Consider the following 16,098-nt stretch of genomic DNA (forward strand, 5'->3'; position numbering starts at 1 on the left):
CTGCTTCCTGAATAGTTCGTAGTTCAGTTGGCTTTTCCAAAGATTTTGTTCTGAAAAATGGTGCAGTCCCAATTTAGGCCAAACTGTACATACTGGTAATACAGGAGAGTCTGGACCACAACATGTGAGTATGCTTTATTAGCTGTGGATTTGTTAGGCTTGAAACAAACAAGTTGAGTGGTACAGAGAGCAGAGTTGTTGGTTGCCAACGTGACTGTGAAGTGTTTGCTTACTTTAAACAGCTGTTGGGCCACTTAACCCTGAAAAAAAGTCCCTTATATCACTAATATCACTTCACATATCCTTTGTTATGGTGCCAAATAATTGATGTACGGACTGTTGTAATGGGCTCCTTTTCTAATTTGCAATGTCACTCAAGGTTCAGTGGCACTGATCAGAACATCCTGAACATGAAGAGAGTCCTCAAGGGTTTGGAGAAGCTGAGCGACAACCATCAAATATCTCAGCTGGAGGCGTTCCACAGCCTGATTCTACGCTTTTACCAAAGAATGTAATTTTCCCATTCATGGGAATGTTGTGCAGGTAATAAACTTTATTTATTACCTGCACAACTTTATTTGTGTATTTTACACTAGAGCACATATCCTCTATACCAGGGGTCGTCAACGTTTTTCAGGCCAAGGACCCCCAAACTGATGGAGAGATGGAGCAGGGACCCCCTACTATATATATTGTATAAAATTGTGTTTTTATACACAATTTTAAGAGGTCCTCCTCTTTGTATACAGGAGGCTTGGAGGGACAGGTCTAGGCTAGTCTCGTGCTGTGAGTGAACCGGTGCCCAGCTTGAGAGAGCTCCTGTGTGTCGCTGAATGTGTGCATTGCTGACTGAAAGATAACGTCTTCTGCCTCCATTTATCCGTTCGCTACAATATGTTGGATTCATGTTAATGTGTATTTAAAGACATTTAAATTTGTGGGGAAAAAATTGGTTGGAAAAAAATGTTTTAATTAAAGAAATTATACAAAATTGTCTAATCAACCAAATATTTCGCGACGCCCCTGCAGTACCTCCGCGGACCCCCTGTTGAAGACCTCTGCTCTATACAAACAAAGCTCTATATATAGTGCACTATAGAGAACATAGCCTTTCATACTCATTAATTTTGTATACCATACCTATATAATATGCATATTATGTATATGTTTAATTCAATATCTCAATGACATTCACTACTATTGTATAGCAGTGGCAGGTTGTGACTGCCCCTGCCTTATTTAACCTATTATTCTTTGATGTGATGCAGCAGGTAACTGGTGGGTGGAGACTCTTAGTTGGAAGCACCAGGACCCAGTGTTCTTCCTATAAAAGCCCGTCCTCCTGGCTGAGGCTCTCTCTCTCTCTCACCTGACTTTCATGCACAGTCTTGCTTTGTTCTCGTCCGTCCAGCATCATCCCCGCACCACACACGCTTCACTCATGCATCCCATACCCTCACTACTGATTCCACTGATGAACACACCTCAATGCCTTCTTAGTTTGTGTTTTGTTCGTTGTCAGATAATTTGATTTAAATAAATAACTTTTTTGGCTTTCAACCAGCGTCTCCCTCTCTCTTGTCACGGTTTCTGAGCCGGGTCGTGACACAGGCTTTGAGTGGCACACACCTCTAAATCTGAGCACAGAAATAAGAAACTATCTGCACCACTGGACGATCTGATCACTCTGTATATCCAGGGTCAAACCATGACCCTGGTAGATCGGTCAGCTATAGTATAACTGTATATGAGATACAATGCAAAGTGTCCAGGTTTATTGTGATATATGAAGCCACACACACATTTGCAAAACAAAACTTTTACGTAGACCAGCAAAGGTGTAATTTAAATCCTCTTATTTTCAAAAGAAAACATAATATTAGATCTGTATTCGTCTTCTCAGTGAAGCACAGAGACATCCAGAATACAGAATTTGGCTCTACAGGTAGGGCAGGGGACCTTGCTGGACAACCAGGTCTCAGGTCTTTGCTGATCTTGGCGGCTGGCGAACCATCGACCCAGACAGGACAGACACCACATGGGTCTGCACATGCACGGCTGGCAGTCTGACTCGTTAAAGGGTCCTGTAACATATAGCAGTCACACAGTCATATTAAGGAAAACAAAACACACACACACACGTTTGTACTTATATCTTAGTTAGGACACTGATTGTCATAATGCATTCCCTAGCCCCTTACCCTAAACTTAACCATCACAACTAAATGCCTAACCCTTACCCAAACCTAATTCTAACCCTAACCCTAAAACCAAGTGCCTGGGGGGACCACAGAGGCAGTGCTCTGACACGGCTGGCCTTGACTCTTCCAACCTTCAGGATGACTGGGCAGGCAAGGCTTGTCGGTGCTGGTCCTGTTTATTCCTGGGGGGGGCTCCTGGGGGGGCTCCTGGGGGGGCCAGGGAGGCAGTGTACTTCACGGCTGGCCCTGGTTCTTCCCACCCTGCCATAACTTCCCTTATCCCTGGGGAGGCCTGGAAGGCACCGCATAGTCTGGGTTTAGGACTTTATGGCTTTCAGCCTCACAGCTTTTGACCCCTTTTCCAAAACCAACAGAAGGATGACCCCGATGCTCCAACCCTGACAGGCCGCTGAGCAGAGAGTAAGTACAGCCCAGTCTTCTATCCAACTCGACCTACTGAAGAAGACTAGAACTTCAAGGATGTCAACTCCAGAATCTCAACTAGGGCTGAGACTTAATCCTTAACAAAACATGAATCTTTTCTTAAAGATTCTTAGAAGCAGATTTTACAACAAAACTTAGTTGGACACACCCTGGGGCTTGATCAACCCTGGTGGGGCCTTCCTTGGCTGAGGGTGTCTAGTGATAATGGCCAAAACACCCAATGATCCTGGGGTCCACTACTGATGATGTGTTCCATAGTATAATATTAGGAACCTATAATATCACAATTAATAATCCCACAAATTTAACCAAAATTAAACTTTATTGAACAAATTAATACTCCAAACAACTGAACCAAAATCGAACAATCAATAATCCAAAACAAACCAAAATTGAACAATCATTAGACATCAATACAGGACCCACAGGTAACAAAAAACGTTCTTATAAAAAAAAATAATAAGTCAGTTCGGCTAAGGGGATATGTGAGTGTGGAGAGCTTTGATGGCGTGCATGGGCTAGTGCATTACCTTTGGCAACTGCCCAGTGGTCGGATGAAGCAGGGGGAGTCATCGAGACAATTCAATAAACCTAAACCCAAAACCAAATCTTAACCCCCAAACAGTCGATTAAAGGTAGGTGAGAAAGTGAGGACCGACCAAAATGTCCTCACTTTCCCTAAATGTCCTCACCGTAGGTTGTAGGCTCAAACCGGTCCTCACAAATATATCTGTACAAGAGCACACCCACCTGTACTTCTGTCTGTGTAAGGACAACTCATCAACAACATGCCTAACACAGACCTAATTCTAAACCTAACCCAATATCTTAGTTCTTAAACTGCCCTATGAAGTTGGGTCCAAAAGTGAGGACCTCACTTTCCCAAAATGACCTAATCCAGTCTTATAGTCAAACTGGTCCTCACAAAGATAGAAGTACAAGAACGGGAAAAAAGAACAGACAAACACACACACACACGCACACACGCACGCACGCACACACACACACACACACACACACACACACACACACACACACACACACACACACACCTTCTGTGTGGCAGAGTCTGACCAACTTGGTGTTTGCTGGAACCTGCATACAGCCGATACAGGGCTCTATCTCCTGCATATGGAGAGAGAACATTCATTTTACATTTTAATTGACATTCACATAGAGTGACACAACTTGAATTATCAGCGCAGGAGCATGAACAGTAGTGTACCTGTCCAATGGGAAGTGTGTATGGCTCATTAAGGTCCACCTGTGCTCTGAATGTTTCCAGGAAGAGTTCACTGATGGTTTGGTGGATCACTACATTGGCAGAGTTTCTGATGGGAGCATGGAGTTTTTCTCGGAGCTCTGCATACTCTGTAGAGTTAAGCCTGGAAACAGTGGAAAAGTGCTTTTGTCTGACATTGCACATGCAAGACCACTGTTGATTTTGAACTTCTAAAAACACACCTGATATCAAAGTGTCTGATGGCAGGGTTGATGCTGTCCACTCTTAAAGTCAAGATCTGTGCAGGGGAGGATGAGTCTGGACTCAGCTGGTGCTGCCTGGACTCAGTCACTGTCACATGACATTCATTCTGTAAGGCCATGTACACGTGGTAGGTGGTAACCTGGAGATAGACAAAAGGCTTCAGACATATTGATGAATGTAAATAGATTTTGTTCATACTGATGTATAATACCTTCAAAATTAAAACATGGTGGATCATGCTCATCACACACTGCTCAAAAAAGTTGAAATACATTCAATACATTGTTTGTTGAGAACAAAACTATGGAACAACGTCAATGGAAACCAAAATCATCAACCCATTGAGGGCTGGATTCAAAACCACACCAAATATCAGATAAAAAATTGAAATCCAAGCTGAGCTTAGAATTTCCGTGAATCTCATCACGGCAACTCATAATTTGACTCAGTGACACCTCTGCGTGTCTGTATGCACTCCCGACAACGTGTAGGCATGCTCCTGATGAGTCGGCGGATGGTGTCCTGGGTGATCTCCTCCCAGACCTGGATCAGTGCATCAGTGAGCTCCTGGACAGTCTGTGGCGGTACTTGGCGGGGTCTGATACACCGATATGTAGCGTCCTATAGGTGTTCATTGGATTTAGGTCAGGAGAACCTGAGGGCCAGTCAATGGCATCAATGCCTTCTTCATCAAGGAACTGCCTACACACTCTGGCCACATGAGGCCGGGCATTGTCCTGCTCTTGGAGGAACCCAGGGCCCACTGCAGCAGCGTAAGGTCTGACAATTGCTCTGAGGATTTCATCACGGTACGTAACAGCAGTCAGGGTACCGTTGTCTATGAACGGGAGGTCTGTGCGACCCTCCAAGGATATGCCCTCCCAGAACATCACTAACCCACCACCAAACCGGACATGGTGGATGATGTTACAGGCTGCATAACGCTCACCATGGCATTTCCAGACTCTTAACCGCCTGTCACATGTGGTCAGTGTGAACCTGGTCTCATCTGTGAAAAGAACGGGGCGCAAGTGGTGGACCTGCCAATTCTGGTCTTCTCTGGCGAATGCAAATCGAGTTGCACTGTTAAGGGGTCTCATTTATAACCGTTGCGTATGCACAAATTGGGGCCTGAAACGTGCATACGCCACTTCTCATGCAAACGTTGGGATTTATAAAAACATAAAAACTTTTATAAAGTGGCGATGCAGATGTGAGGTGGTGAACTGAAGCAGATTATTGATCCACTTCATCATTAATGTTAAAACCAACAGGGCTATTTGTGCTCACGCAACATAACTGTTCCACAAGAACCTTCAATTGAAAAAAATATAAAACAATTTACAGCAAATTACATTCATATACCATTAAACAACGGAGTTACAGAGCCAAGTAATTAATAGTTTTTAAGAATATCGTCTAACACTGTGCGTGTATCATCAAATCACTGCAGTAAACGTGGGTTCAGCAATCACAAAGATTTTTTCGCCCATGATGATGAATGATCAGCTGATATAGATTCTATAGATCTTCGATCTGTGATCTTTGTGCTTAACTGAGTCCAGTATCACACAGACCGACCCGACAGAACCATCCCAGTAGAAACACAATAATAATTCTGTTAAATTCTATAGATTGGGGACATCCCAGTTGTCTCTGATTTAATAATCCTGCAGTTTTGGATGATTGACATACGAACATATGATACAAGTTCCCCCACATTCTGACAGTGTGAAGCTGTTATTTTTTGCCTCCAACTTTGAATTGGATCTTTTTTATATTTTAGGCTCCGTTCTGTCTATCGTACTCTCTCACTCATATTAACAGCAGCAGCAGCAGCGTATCACTGTATTTTCTTTATTAATGACATCACTGCTGTCCCATAAAGTTGCTCTTCACCTCCGCCTCACTAACAAACACCTAGTCTGATTCCTCTTCTCATCGCTTGATGCCATGATTCACCATGGAAACCCATTGGTCAGCAGCATAATTTAATATTCACGAGGTGCTTTGCATTGACCATTTATGGTTGAATGTGGGCGTAACGTTTCCAGGTGGACTGGGATTTATAAAGTGAGCAAGCGTTCAGGTGTGCTTGCGCACAGTTTTATAAATCAGATTTTTTTTTGCGTACACCATTTTTGGCTTTTGTACGCATGTACACTTTTAGTATGAATCCTACGCACTGTTGTATAAATGAGGCCCCTGGTGCAAGAAGGAAAATAAATATGGAAAATGCCCTTCATTTTGTTGTTTTTCTATATTGTCATACAAATTTCCTTGAAATATCATGATATAATTTTGTAGCTATTATTTTGACGCTCTTATTTTCCTTTCTCGCAAGAGAAGTCCTCGTGATACTCACGAGAACTGCAGCATTAACTAAGAGGAGGATAAGAGCGGAGTGAATTTTCATTTTTGTTTGAACTTAGGGGTGGGCGATGTATCGAATCTACTCGATGCATCGCGGCTTGAACCACGTGCGACGTATAAAATGACTGTATCGCGACCATCGAGTATAAATTGTCACGTGAATGTATTAAGCAGTCAGCATGAAATTACCATAATTTCGCTTCTCTCTTCTCATGCCCCTCTCACAGCTGACTGCTCACATCCTCGCCCATCCAGAAAACTCTCCTGCGCGCAAGCGTATTTTTGTATCAGTAGAGGAGGGAAGAGACTCAGAGAGCATGGAGAGAGCGAAAAGATAGAGAAGAGTCCCAGCGAGTTGACGAGACAGTTTGTTCATGTTCTTTGTGAACGCTGAACCAAACGAATCAGTTTACAAATGATGAACGTGAGCGGCATTCACTCCAGCGAGAGTGGACGCTTGTGTGTGTATGTGCCCCACACGCACGCACACGCACGCACACGCACGCGCGCGCACGCACGCACGCACACGCACACACACACACACAGTGAGCTGAGAGGCGCGTTCATGTGAAAACAGCCGGTCAGTGACTTTGTTGAAGAACAGTGGAAACAAACAGTGAAACCACAGAGTATGATACACAGCTGCTCAATGTTCAGGAGGTGCATTCAGGGACCGTCGGAAACGCAAACGTCTGCTAGCTTAGCCACAGGTTCTAGGACTATCCTAAAGAAGCTACGCAATTATTTGATATAACCAGTTTGACCTGGGACAAACTGGATCTCTAGAAGTTTCCACAGTAGAATTTAGTCGAGAGGAAGTGGAGCGAGATTTGACAGAGCCGCCTCGCAATGCTCTTTCTCTCTCTATTCTCTTCCGACAATGATTCATTGACATAAAAACCTGTAGGTGATCTGAATATCTTTAATTTATTATCTGGGGCAGCAGGGCTTCATCTGATTGGCCAAATATATAGACATGCAGAGCGTGAATGCATGGTGCATGGAACACCATTTATTTTTCCGTTCAAGCTGTCTTACGTATATCGCGCATGTTGATATCGCTATGATGTTACATTTTCGATATATCGTGCAGCCCTAGTGTAATTTGAAAAACATCCAAAACTTTACATCAGGGGGTCAGGGGGCCAAATATTCCTGAGTGTTGATTTAATACTGAGAGAAATTTTTACTTGCATCTGCAGTAAGCTGATTTTATCAGTGATACTGTACATTTAACTCAGCAGCAAATGTCACTACTAAGGGGAAATGTGGAGAAATGTTCTGGTCCAGTCATCTGGTCGAAGTGGCTCAGATCTTTTATTAGGGTTCAAGGCCTGAAGGGCCACAACCCTATTGTTTTTACTGCGGTTTGTTATATTTCCTATTATTCGGTCACTGCCGCCTCGGCGCAAATTCCCACGAGATGGAATGAGGTAGAAGCACGAAACTTGGCACAATAACTGGATTGTGTAACCATCAACTTTCTCTGAAACATGAGCTCAATTGGCCTCATGGTGGCGCTGTAATTAGGCCTCAAAAAGACAAATTTTGGCAAGCCACGCCCCTCACACCCTAAGTCCGATTGACTTGAAATTTCACACACAAGTCCAACTCAATGTCTTCTACAAAAAAGCCCCTTCGACCATAACTGCCCGCCATGATGGATTTTTGCAGAAATTGGCCATAACTCTTTAAATATTTGTCTTATCATTGTGAAACTAATTAGATATGTTTATACCATATTTTAGAATAGTCGTGTTTAAGGATTTTAAGTTTTGCACATAGGGAGTGCGAAAAATCTTTACTATTGAGCTGCTTCCTCTTATTGAGCTGTTTCCTCCTATTGAGCTGCTTCCTACTATTGAGCCGCTTCTTCCTATTGAGCTACTTCCTCTTATTGAGCTGCTGCTTCCTCTTATTGAGCTGCTTCCTACTATTGAGCTGCTGCTTCCTCTTATTGAGCTGCTGCTTCCTCTTATTGAGCTGCTGCTTCCTCTAATTGAGCTGCTGCTTCCTCTTATTGAGCTGCTGCTTCCTCCCATTGAGCTGCTTCCTCATATTGAGCTACTTCTTCCTATTGAACGGCTTCCTCCCATTGAGCTGCTTCCTCATATTGAGCTACTTCTTCCTATTGAACGGCTTCCTCATATTGAGCGAATCAAGGCTCAAACCCTCTCATTGCCGCTTGCGGCTATATTTAACATCTATATTCCAGATCGTGACTTCTGTTGTTATATTATTTCTTACAGAGCTGAGAAGTTTGTAGTGCTGCCAAGACTGATTTGAATGAAAAAGTGGAACCTTCACAACAAATGATTTCATGTGTGCATATATTTGGAGTGAAGTGGAACCTGGCCATAACTCTTTAAATATTTGTCTTATCATTGTGAAACTAATTAGATATGTTTATACCATATTTTAGAATAGTCGTGTTTAAGGATTTTAAGTTTTGCACATAGGGAGTGCGAAAATCTTTACTATTGAGCTGCTTCCTCTTATTGAGCTGTTTCCTCCTATTGAGCTGCTTCCTCCTATTGAGCCGCTTCTTCCTATTGAGCTACTTCCTCTTATTGAGCTGCTGCTTCCTCTTATTGAGCTGCTTCCTCCTATTGAGCCGCTTCCTACTATTGAGCTGCTGCTTCCTCTTATTGAGCTGCTGCTTCCTCTTATTGAGCTGCTGCTTCCTCTAATTGAGCTGCTGCTTCCTCTTATTGAGCTTCTGCTTCCTCCCATTGAGCTGCTTCCTCATATTGAGCTACTTCTTCCTATTGAACGGCTTCCTCATATTGAGCGAATCAAGGCTCAAACCCTCTCATTGCCGCTTGCGGCTATATTTAACATCTATATTCCAGATCGTGACTTCTGTTGTTATATTATTTCTTACAGAGCTGAGAAGTTTGTAGTGCTGCCAAGACTGATTTGAATGAAAAAGTGGAACCTTCACAACAAATGATTTCATGTGTGCATATATTTGGAGCACAAGCCCATCTCTGTAAGCTTTTGTTCACTGTGTACAAAAGACCAGTTACCATTTAGGGTTGTACAGATCAAAAAGGATGTTGGTCATTGTTGTAAAAGAACCCTCAACTTCAGTTGTCAGCACAGAACTGCTCAAGAATTGTCCTACAACGAAGCCTGTGCAAGTCCTCACCTCTTGATGTGATGCAAGTTAGGAACTGCATTTTAATATAGCCAAGCCAAATAAAAGTTGAATTTTAAAGTAACTCATGGACCCTATTAATGAAAGTGGTCATACATCCCAGCAGAACATACTATAGAGGGTTTTTTACTCACCTTTAACACCCAGGTGTCAGTTACAATGACTCTGGCTCCTGGTGCCCCTGTGGCAAACTTATCTATCCGTCTGAACTCGGTGTTTATGCTGGCTGCAACAGACCAGTCGGAGTAAGGTGGCCGTTCGTGGGCTTGCAGGCCACGGCTGATTGGATGATTGTGCCAGTGATGTTGGGACCAGTAGATGACGATTGTCCAGCTGGTCAACTGGAGGCAGATAGAGAGGAGTAGAAATGCTCTCCAGCTGTCATTAACCTGGTGAAATAACAGACATGTAAATGTTAGACATCATTTTGTCCATTACAGTTGCTCCTCATTTCCACAGGAAAATGTCAAGCAGATATACCTCACACAGGATTGTGTCACAACATAAATACCCTCGCATTTATTTAGACAAGAATTATCAATGACTTTGACAAATCAGTGAGATCAATAAATGCATAAAGCATTGCTCTGACCAGAGATGACTGACTCAGAGATTTTTCTTTATTTTAGTCGCAAATGAAGACAAAATCTGTAGAAAATATGGCCAGGGAAAGTGGATGATCTAACAAGGTTAAACTATAAAGGAGCGTTGAGTTCAAGAGGTTTAATGCTAATTCATAGACACAAAACTAATCAGTTTGGGTTCGTTCAGACCAGCAGTGCACCTCCTTCACTCTGTTAAACATTGAGCTGAATATAGCAGTTTTCAGACATGACCTCTGGATGATATGCGCAGAGTCCAGGGTTCAGACTTTATCGAGAGGTTGCCTGTCACACCTGCACAGAGCAGCAGGAGATTCCCCATTAAGATGCTTTCACAACAACACAGAAATCTCCAGAGTGTTCAGGTAGGATGGTGCAGCATACAGAGGCAAAAAAGTAACTAATTAATTGTGCTGCGGAGATCACGTTTTTGCTTACAGTTAAACACTGTCGTCAGCCAATCACCAAAAGCTCTTCTTTGTATATCACTCTGCTTTTTCATCCTGAGATAATTGTTTTCTTTTTGTTGTTTTTTTCCTTTTTGCGTCTGTCGCATGTTAGAAGCTTCATCAACCGCCCCCCTCAATCTGGGTTAATCCAGCAGGGAATTCCTGCTGTGTTTTTACAAGGGGACTGGCTGGAGAAAGTTCAGAGGAAGTTCAGAGGCTCGCAATCAGACATTTGCATTCACACATACAGCCCCTTCGTAGAATCTCCGGCATGTCTGAAATCAGCTTAGAGCAGTCTATGTTTCAGAGGAAGTCTTTCAGGGATAAACAAACAAATTAAAACACTTAATTTAGCTGAAATATTAAAAAGTGATGGATGATGTAATAGGTTTATTGATGAACTGAGAGAATCCGGAATACTGTCTGTGAGTCTACTGAGATACACAGGCGCAAGGCTGTGGCCATTAAGAGAGGGTTTCCATAACATTTCGTCTTACAAAGACATTAATCAATAAAAAAGATGAATTGTGGGACAGTCAGTGTTGTATAGCGTAGTGCATGTAACCAGCATGTATATTAACGCCAAGAGTGTTTTGCAGTCAAACAAACCTGGTGAAAGTATCCCAAGTTTTTCTCCGGAGCAGCAACACACATCCCAATGTAGTAACCTGAAGATATGAATAACATAGACATAAGCAAAAAGCCCAATGACATGAGCACCCGCTCAAAATCATATCAACTCCAGTCGCCCCTACATTTTGAGTGCACCTGTATTAAAACCTTTATGGTACTTGAAATGGCCCAGAGCGAGCTGATATGAGGGACTTCAGTCTTTTTTCTCACGCTCCGAACATGTTGCAGTGCTAGACTTACATGAAAAGTTGCAAAGAAATATTTGGTGTCCCCAAGCACAAACAATTTTTATATATTGTATGACGTGTTGGACTTAGCATTACTATAAGGAAGCTGCTTCTTCAAAATTAAAATGTTATATTTTGCACATTAGAAATGTTGCCAGTGTTACATAAACACACACACACACACTATTCTAAGCAAGCTTAAAAGGATTTAAGGTCTGATACTAAGATGAGAATTGCCATTATTGATCCTGCTCTGAAGAAATCTAAAATTGACACAGCAACACAAGAAAGCATGCAGCGCTAGGGGAAAAATAAAAATAGAAATAGCATCTAGAATAAATAACATAAAATTGTAAAACTATATACCTTAGTAGGCTGTTTTATAAACGTGCAATATAAAGATAAAAGTTGTATAATTCTGCAATCTGTCCAAAATCCTTTGTAATATACAGTATGCGCAGCAAGCTTTCCTGGATTTAGTATTGTAGACTGTAGATGATTTGGCATTGTGCAGTCTGTTGGCAAATGGCACAAAAGGGGCCTCCCAAGCGCTATGAGGCAGGTGGCTGGTTGAGTCTGTGGCTAATTGTGCTCCTCTACTGGCTCAGTAAAGCAAAGAGGGGATGAGAGGGGTTGTCTGCGATGGCTTTTAGTTTTTTTTTCTCATTCTCTTCTCTGTCACTGCCTTAACACTGTCTAGCTCCATCCCCACCACAGAGCTGGCCTTCCTCACCAGCTTGTTCAGTTTGTTGGTGCCATAGCTCCCTATGTCACCTCCTCAGCACACCACAACAAAGAAGGTGGCACCGGCCACACTAGACTTGTAAAACATTCGTAGCACCCTTGTGTATGCATTAAAAGACCTGAGTCGCCTCAGAAAAAATATTCTGCACTGTCCCTTCCTGTAGAGGTCCTCAGTGTTGTCAGACCAGTCCAGTTTGTTGTTTTGATACACCCACAGGCACCTGTAGCTGTCCACATCTTGACAAACAGTCTTGCAGTCTGACATACTGGTGTGTGTCAGTGAGGAAGTCCAAGATCCATGTCAGGAGGTTGTGATTCACCTGCATCACAGAGAGCTTCTCAGCCAACCTTAGTGGCTGAATGGTGTCAAAGGTACTGGACAAGTCAAAGAACATGATCCTCAAGGCACTTTGTGTCTTCTCCAGGTGTGTGTGTGCTCTGGGAAGCATATAGATGATGGCATCATTGACAATTATGACAATCAGGTATGCAAACTGCAAACTGTGGCGGATCAAGATGGTCTCTGACCAGGGACCTGAGGTGCTGTAAGACAAGCCGTCTCTAAGGTTTTCATGACATGTGAAGTCAAAGCCACAGGTCTGAAGTCTTTGGGAGCTCTGGGATGGCCCTTCATATGCACAGGGAGGATGCAGGAAGTCTTCCAGACCTTTTCCAGCATAAGCGAGAGGTAAATAGTAAATGGTCTGTAATTGGATTGGCACTTTTCTAGTCTTGATGACCACTCGAAGCACTTTAAAGTACAGTTTTTCCATCCACCCTTTTAAACACACATTCATACAGTGCCTCTATATGCAGCACTTTCTCCAGCACACATCATAAATGCTCTGCCGGTCGTTCTTTTGTCCCCTCCACCTCTCTGCAGGCTCTTTTCATTACAGTTTCTCATTCCACCTCACACCTCTCTGTAATGTTTGGATGCAGCTTCCCCTTAATCCTGTCCCTGTGGGTTTTAAATAAATAAATGATGATGAAATTGCTGCTGTGAAAGCTTCAGTATAACCGTTGCATGAAAGAGAGAGACTGCCATGTTTTACCTAACGGTAGGGCGGAATGGACCAGCACGGTGACACTGGTCCTCCGGACGTGGAACTGGACAAATGCCACATCCTCGCTCCCCAGCCAGGACGAGAACAGGTTCTGGATGGTCAAACCGGCCGAGCGGAACTCGTTGGGTGTGAACACGAAGCACAGACAGAATACGATGTAGGCCAAAGTAAAACTCAACTCCGGACTCTCCATACTTGTACTGTTTATTGCTGACTACCACCGCACGACCACCCTGTTTACTTTTTCTCTAATGGATGAAGGAACCAACACTTCCTCTTACGTTACAGGCGAGTCTTCTTCTTCTTTTGTAGGCGGGTGGCATCTAGCATTTAAGGTGCATTACCGCCACCTGCTGGGGTGTGGGTCAGAGCATGGAAGAGAGAGGGAAAAAAACGGAATCATCTTCATTAATCCGGTTTCTTAAAAAAAAAATGTAAACCCTTGAATACAGTTTTAAGATTTAGAACTCCTTCTCCTCATCCCTCAGTTTTTTCTTTAACTTTTCTCTATTTATTTTTATATATAGTGTCATGCTTGTGACAGTGCCCCATCAGAGATGCCAAGTTTGATCGTCATGCTCAAAAATCTAAACCAACCTGGTCTACCAAATGCAGAGTCCATTTTTTTTTTTTGCACATCTGAAGAAGTATTTAAAAAAACTTTGTTGAAGTATACATGTATACATTACAAACCAATTAAGACATTTAACGGTGAACAGCACTTCAAAATCAGACCTCAGAGAAGCATTATGTCACACATACAAAAAATATAGGGCATAGAAGGGGCATTTTCTTTTGTCAAGAAAAAGAGAAGTTGTCAAACATAGGAAATAATCATCTCTTCCAACCGAAGTATAAATAAACAAATATTCTGTTTTGTTGCACCTATATGGCACTTACATGAAGCACTTGTAGTTTGGCTTTTTTTTTTTTAAACCAAATTGTACTGACTTGATTCTTGTTCTGGGTTTGTATCCTCATGGTTGAATGCACTTATTGTAAATTGCTTTGGATAAAAGCATCAGCTAAATAAAATGTAATGTAATGTAACCAGTAATGTAGATCTTCCCCAAAAAAGCATAAGTAAATTTACATTCATAAAATTTAAATTAAATGTATATCTATGTCTTCTGAAGGATATATGGAAGATGTTGGTGCCTTCTAGGGATGTATTTTCCCAGTACAATTAAAGTTTGCCCCGTTTACAGCTTACCTGCCTTTTGGGAAGTATCACAGAATAACCTGGTTAGATGAATCTTGAAATGCCCTCTGTTTCCTTTAGAAAAATTCAGCCAATAATACAGATGTCTCTTTGAGACCACAAGTTCACATAGAATTTACATTTGTTTAAATTTTTCCCAATGCTGTGTTATCTTAGGAACACAGCATTATCTAAGTAAATCTGCTATCTGGGATAACAGATTTTCTTTGCATTTATTTCCACAAGGAGGAGAAAGACACCATTTATTTAAGTAGAATTTTGTGTACCACATTTACTTCTTTCATCAGTTTTGCTGAAGTCTGGTATCTCTCTTCCAAAAGTGCAAGATGACAAAGTTATCCACAAATCTGTTTGAGCATGAATACAAGGATTAATAAAGATTTTTTGAGATATTATTACCAGCCGTTACCATTACCATTAACCATTAAATTATATAAATCTTTACATGCATTTACTCTGATTTACTCATGCATCCCCTGATCGCTACTGATGGCGCCGCGGACGGCTGCCTTGGTGTGTTGGTGCGCAATGTTTTGTCTTGTTTTGTTAGTTAATTCAGTGTTTTGCCTAAGAACTGGGAGCTCTTTCACTAGAGAAATGCTCATGAACATCAGGGTCATAACTCCTGAGAATTTATTTCCGACTTTCATTGCCTCATCTGTCGAAATTTTTGATATTCTGGTCAAAGGTGCCCTCACATTCATACATACAGTGAAGCGACGGAGGAGAGGTAAACGTGCCGGTTCGCTTGTGCGTCTCCGCCGGCGGGGACTTCGCACACCGCTACCAGGTATATTCCTCTCCAACGTGCGTTCACTGTGCAACAAGCTGGACGAACTCCAGCTACTAGTTGGTAAGAACAGAGACTTCTCCTCATCTTCCGTTCTGTGCTTCACGGAGACGTGGCTGTGTGGTTCGATACCGGACTCTGCGCTGCAGTTGGCTGGCTTCCCACTTTTCAGAGCGGACCGCCACACGGAACTCTCCGGCAAGACGAAAGGTGGAGGAATCTGCTTCTATACTAACTGCGGCTGGTGCAATGATGTGACAGTGATTCAACAGCACTGTTCTCCTGATCTGGAATATTTTTTTTATCAAATGCAAACCCTTCTACTCCCCCCGTGAGTTTGTTTCATTCATTATGCAAGAGGCACAACGCATGCTCGCCGACCAGATACTGTGTGTGGAACGGACTAACCCGGACTCCTTAGTTATTGTCCTCGGCGACTTTAACAAAGGAAATCTCACCCGCGAACTCCCCAAATACAAACAATTTATTAAATGCCCGACCAGAGAGGAGAACATTCTGGATCACTGTTACACCACAGTGCCTATCACGCCGTCCCCCGGGCTGCACTGGGACTCTCGGACCACATCATGGTCCATTTGATTCCTGCAAACAGGCAGAAACTAAAACTCTGCAAACCTGTTGTGAGGACCTCAAAGCAGTGGACCAGTGAAGCTGTGGAGGATCTTCAGGACGAGTCTGG

At 42.7% G+C, this 16,098-nt stretch overlaps 1 protein-coding gene and 1 long non-coding RNA gene across 3 annotated transcripts; one reads left to right on the forward strand and one right to left on the reverse strand.

Moving 5' to 3' along the window:
• Positions 1–1,390: 1,390 nt before the first annotated feature.
• Positions 1,391–15,456, forward strand: LOC117769717. The gene is made up of 3 exons (XR_004615281.1): positions 1,391–1,401; positions 12,204–12,207; positions 15,321–15,456. It is a non-coding gene; the product is annotated as an uncharacterized LOC117769717 (long non-coding RNA).
• On the reverse strand, positions 1,808–13,684 carry tmem129 (transmembrane protein 129, E3 ubiquitin protein ligase). Of its 2 annotated transcripts, none has more exons than XM_034598808.1 (7): positions 13,375–13,684; positions 11,325–11,383; positions 9,799–10,053; positions 4,110–4,288; positions 3,871–4,030; positions 3,698–3,770; positions 1,808–2,084 (listed from the first exon to the last, which is right to left on the reverse strand). In XM_034598808.1, exons 1-7 carry the CDS (start codon positions 13,577–13,579, stop codon positions 1,900–1,902), a joined length of 1,116 nt encoding a protein of 371 aa, XP_034454699.1. In that variant the 5' UTR covers positions 13,580–13,684; the 3' UTR covers positions 1,808–1,899. The 2 variants fall into 2 exon arrangements, with proteins under 2 accessions (XP_034454699.1, XP_034454700.1); XM_034598809.1 differs by having other exon boundaries at positions 4,110–4,270; positions 13,375–13,682.
• Positions 15,457–16,098: the final 642 nt, after the last annotated feature.

The sequence above is a fragment of the Hippoglossus hippoglossus genome, chromosome 10, assembly GCF_009819705.1.
Source record: "Hippoglossus hippoglossus isolate fHipHip1 chromosome 10, fHipHip1.pri, whole genome shotgun sequence".
Classification (NCBI taxonomy): Eukaryota; Metazoa; Chordata; class Actinopteri; order Pleuronectiformes; family Pleuronectidae; genus Hippoglossus; species Hippoglossus hippoglossus.

Bases quoted from the DNA above. Each gene is read 5' to 3' on its own strand.
- tmem129 (XM_034598808.1), bottom strand. From the start codon at position 13,579: ATGGAGAGTCCGGAGTTGAGTTTTACTTTGGCCTACATCGTATTCTGT. The intron at 10,054-11,324 runs GTTTGTTTGACT...TTATTTCACCAG, and splicing joins ACTTGGGATACTTTCACCAG to GTTAATGACAGCTGGAGAGC. The intron at 3,771-3,870 runs GTACACTACTGT...CTCCATATGCAG, and splicing joins ACACACTTCCCATTGGACAG to GAGATAGAGCCCTGTATCGG.